Genomic DNA, 3,657 nt, shown 5'->3' on the forward strand with positions numbered 1-3,657 from the left:
ATGAAGTACTTCGAGCTTCTGGATCCGCAGGCCGCGATTCCGCTGGGTCTTCGTTTGATGGAGACTTATGGGCTACGTGGTGGGGAAAAGAATTTTCTATTTTTTCAATTTACGATTTTGTGGGAAACGGTTGTGATAGTGATTCCCAAAATGTTCCTCGGCTATCGCAGTCAGGATCTGGTGATACGCGGCCTGTCGGAGTTGCTATTCCAGCTGCATATTATGATTCGGATTTGCATATTCGCTTGGCATCGTTTCAAGTTCGAAAGTCTGGTGGAGATTGTTCAGAGGGTGTACAGGAAAAGTGATATTATGAACCTATGTGTATCGAATGGCAGTTTGAGTTCTAATATGTACTTGCAGTGTTTTCTCCCGGTGGAAATTCAACGTTGAAGAGCATTATCTTGGAATACAACAAATTAATCCATAAGGAATCGAGAGGATACTTCCTGTACATTATGGGATGTCTGATTTTGTTCAGCATGTCCCCAGTTGTTCAAAGTGTGGTTATTTTCATTGCAAATCAGAGCAGAAATGGAACTGAAAAAGGAGAATACCGCACGATGATGGAACAAGAGTGGGCCTTACAGACATGTCTAAGAAAACTGCGTATTAATTTGTTTTATTGTAGATTTTACGGACTGGATGTTCGAGGTAACTTCAAATATTATGGGCTATATGCTGTTCTGGGTGGATTAGCACACTACTCGTCGGCTGCTCTTCTGGCATTGTTCGTGGTTATTATAATTTGTGGTGTTCGAAGCACCATTCTATTGTTTCGGTTGATACAAGTAAGGCTTAGTAAGCTACACGAGCTCCCGAAAAACGAAATTCGAGAAGAGCTTCGAGATATTATCGATTTACATGTGGACGCGTTGAAGTAATTGCATAAAACAATAAATTGGTCAATTACGTAGATTAATTAATTTCAATTACAGGTGCATTCAACTTCTGGAACAAATTACTAATTTGGCTATGGCCGTTCAAATGGCTGATTGCGTACTCATATGGATTTCCATGGTTCTGTATTTGAGAAAAGTAGCATTAGAAACACGATTGAAAATTTCCCTGTTGCTCAGAACATTTTTACTCTTCAGAATTTTGGCGTTGATGTCGTGAGTCCATTGATACTTTTCGTGGCGTTGACCGCAGAAACCTTCTTCCTATGTAACTTGATGACTGAGCTCACCAGTGAGGTAAATTGTTCAGCATGATTATGTTTATAATTCAACACAAATGTCTCATTCTTTTTGCTAGAGTTTTGCCGTGATACGAGCCATCATCGATTGTGAGTGGTATACATTGCCACTGGATGTGCAGAGGTCGTTGTCGTTCGTTTTGTTCAGGGCACAACGTAACGAAGGAATCACTGCCGCCAAATTTTTCTTCATGGACATTGAACGTTTCAGTAAAGTGACACAGTCTTCTTATTCGATCTACGTGGTGCTGAAAGACCATTTATAGGGTAAATCACTACTTGGGCCTATGGACCCGGTTCCCGGCTCACTGCACAGAAAACTAATGATTTAAACTGTTTGGAAGTCGTAGGTTTATGGTTGATAGTTTTTAAAAAGTCTCCCATTTATTTTTCACAATACTCAATATTTTTCTATCACTTGTTTTACTCCTAATTGATTCAATTGTAGAAAATAAAAATGTAGAATTCAAAATTTCACTCTCAGATGCCACACCACTGAGCCTTTTACAAAACGGTATTATCGAATAAACACCTACCTGAAAATCGTCACAGTGCTCGATACAACCATTGCATGAAGCTGTTAATCACCACACCATAATTCTAAACACCCGCACTTCAATTGTTCTTATTTGTTCGTTTCACTAGAACTTATTTAAACATACTAGAATACATTTTAAAATGTATTCACAAACCGAACAAAAATTCACCTCGGCCCAAGAACTTCTAGCCGCACCGTGCTGCCAAAAGGCCAGGATTATAAAAATGATCCTTCACCGTTAATAGGAAAATTGTCTAATATGTTGACGTTATCATGTTATTTATAGTTCTCTCGATTTAAAAAGGTGAAATAAATATTGTTTTAAAGTATTTGGAAGAAACTTGGATGAGTTTATATATCTTCTCAACCAAATAAAAATGATTATGAATAATACCATCTGGCATCTTGTTGTCGTGGAACGTGCATATTTTTGTTTACATCGCATTTTCTACCGTCTCGAGAGAGAATGAGAGTAAAATGTTGAGAGATTGAGTAAAATTTGGCTTAGGCCGGGAACTGGTTTTTTGTATGCCGGATTGGGAATCGCTATGACTGAAATGAGTGCTGCACCTCGTTAATTTAAATCAAATAAAAGCTTCTTTGAAAGATATTTAGCACGAATAGCTATTTTTTAAGCAGAAGTGAACCCCAATGCAGTATTATACAGCCTACAAATTTCAGAAAAAGTTACTTCCTGTCATAAATATCAATTAAATAATGCAGTCGTACGCATGTTAGGCCGGGAATGGGGTAAGAAACCCTACTTGTAATATCTACCTTCTTAGTTATTGTTTGTGTATATCTAATTTATAAACAGATAATAAGTTTTTTTTTCACTTGTCAATGCAAATAAAAAATCTAAAAAACAATTTATTTTCCTTTCCTACTTTCCTGCCTTTCAACATGTTAGCCTATCCAGATTTTCAATTTTAATACAGAAATCTTTCCAAATTTGTGTGAAAATTATAGGATACATATTATAGGGATTTTTTCAAGATGGCCGGATTCGATCGGTCAGGCATACGTGTGGTATTGGAAAAGAGCCAAATTATTCCGTCAAAAGTTTTTCGTTTCTTCAAAATGTTGTGGGAAAATGTTCATAAGAATTAACTGCATCGAAAAGAGATCGTATTACATTTGTGAGCGTGGAGTTTTTCTGTGGAAATTGAATTTTGGTTTTGGGGGAAATTTTGAGTGAGTGGCGTCAGGGACGTTGAGTGATTTACCGTTTTGGTGCTGGTAGTGAATCGGGAGATTGGTATTCTAGTGGTGTGTGGACTTGAGGAGTCAAAATGGAATGTGCCTGTGGCTGATCTGTTGGTGATTGAACGTGGGACGTGATTTTGTGAAGCGCAAAATAGATTTGGAAAATATTAGTTTTTTTTGTGACGCCATCTTAAAACAAGAAAAGCGGAAACGAAACCATAGGAATCCATGAATTGTGATAGTGTGTATTCACCGATGTTGGTATTGGTGCAATTGCTACGTTTCTCGGTATTGGTGCATTACTGGCTCTGGTGGACTATGGGCAATGAATGAAAAACCGAAAACTCTGTCAAGTGGTGTATCGTTTCCTTCAAGCAGGGATGCCAGTGGATATTTTCAAATGTCTTCACAGTCGAGTAAAAATGTCTTCAAATGTCTTCAATATCAAAATTACGATTATCAGTGAAAAAATTTCAAAATCCAATAGGTTTGTAACTTCAATCATCTCCTTGTTTTATGTATCGTTTATTTTGTAACACTAAAATTGTTAGAATTCAAAAGAATACTTTTTTAAATCTTCATGAGTAAGATTTTCTAATGAGTCTTTAAATATAATTCCAACGGATTTTTCTAAATAAATTTCCTTGTGGAATTCTTCTGAATTTATTTTTAAAGACTTCTTTAACTTCCACAAGATTTTCTGAAGAAATTTCCG

At 36.8% G+C, this 3,657-nt stretch overlaps 1 protein-coding gene across 1 annotated transcript; it reads left to right on the forward strand.

The window, feature by feature from the left end:
- LOC134216879 (odorant receptor 49b-like) lies at window positions 1-1,464 on the forward strand. Its single transcript, XM_062695661.1, has 6 exons — window positions 1-304; window positions 364-577; window positions 632-880; window positions 939-1,038; window positions 1,098-1,196; window positions 1,258-1,464. The coding sequence occupies exons 1-6, from the start codon at window positions 1-3 to the stop codon at window positions 1,462-1,464; spliced, it is 1,173 nt and encodes a 390-aa protein (XP_062551645.1).
- Window positions 1,465-3,657: the final 2,193 nt, after the last annotated feature.

Source organism: Armigeres subalbatus, chromosome 2 (assembly GCF_024139115.2).
Source record: "Armigeres subalbatus isolate Guangzhou_Male chromosome 2, GZ_Asu_2, whole genome shotgun sequence".
Lineage (NCBI taxonomy): Eukaryota > Metazoa > Arthropoda > Insecta > Diptera > Culicidae > Armigeres > Armigeres subalbatus.

Bases quoted from the DNA above. Each gene is read 5' to 3' on its own strand.
- LOC134216879 (XM_062695661.1), top strand. From the start codon at position 1: ATGAAGTACTTCGAGCTTCTGGATCCGCAGGCCGCGATTCCGCTGGGT. The intron at 578-631 runs GTGGGCCTTACA...GTTTTATTGTAG, and splicing joins CGCACGATGATGGAACAAGA to ATTTTACGGACTGGATGTTC. The intron at 1,197-1,257 runs GTAAATTGTTCA...TCTTTTTGCTAG, and splicing joins TGACTGAGCTCACCAGTGAG to AGTTTTGCCGTGATACGAGC.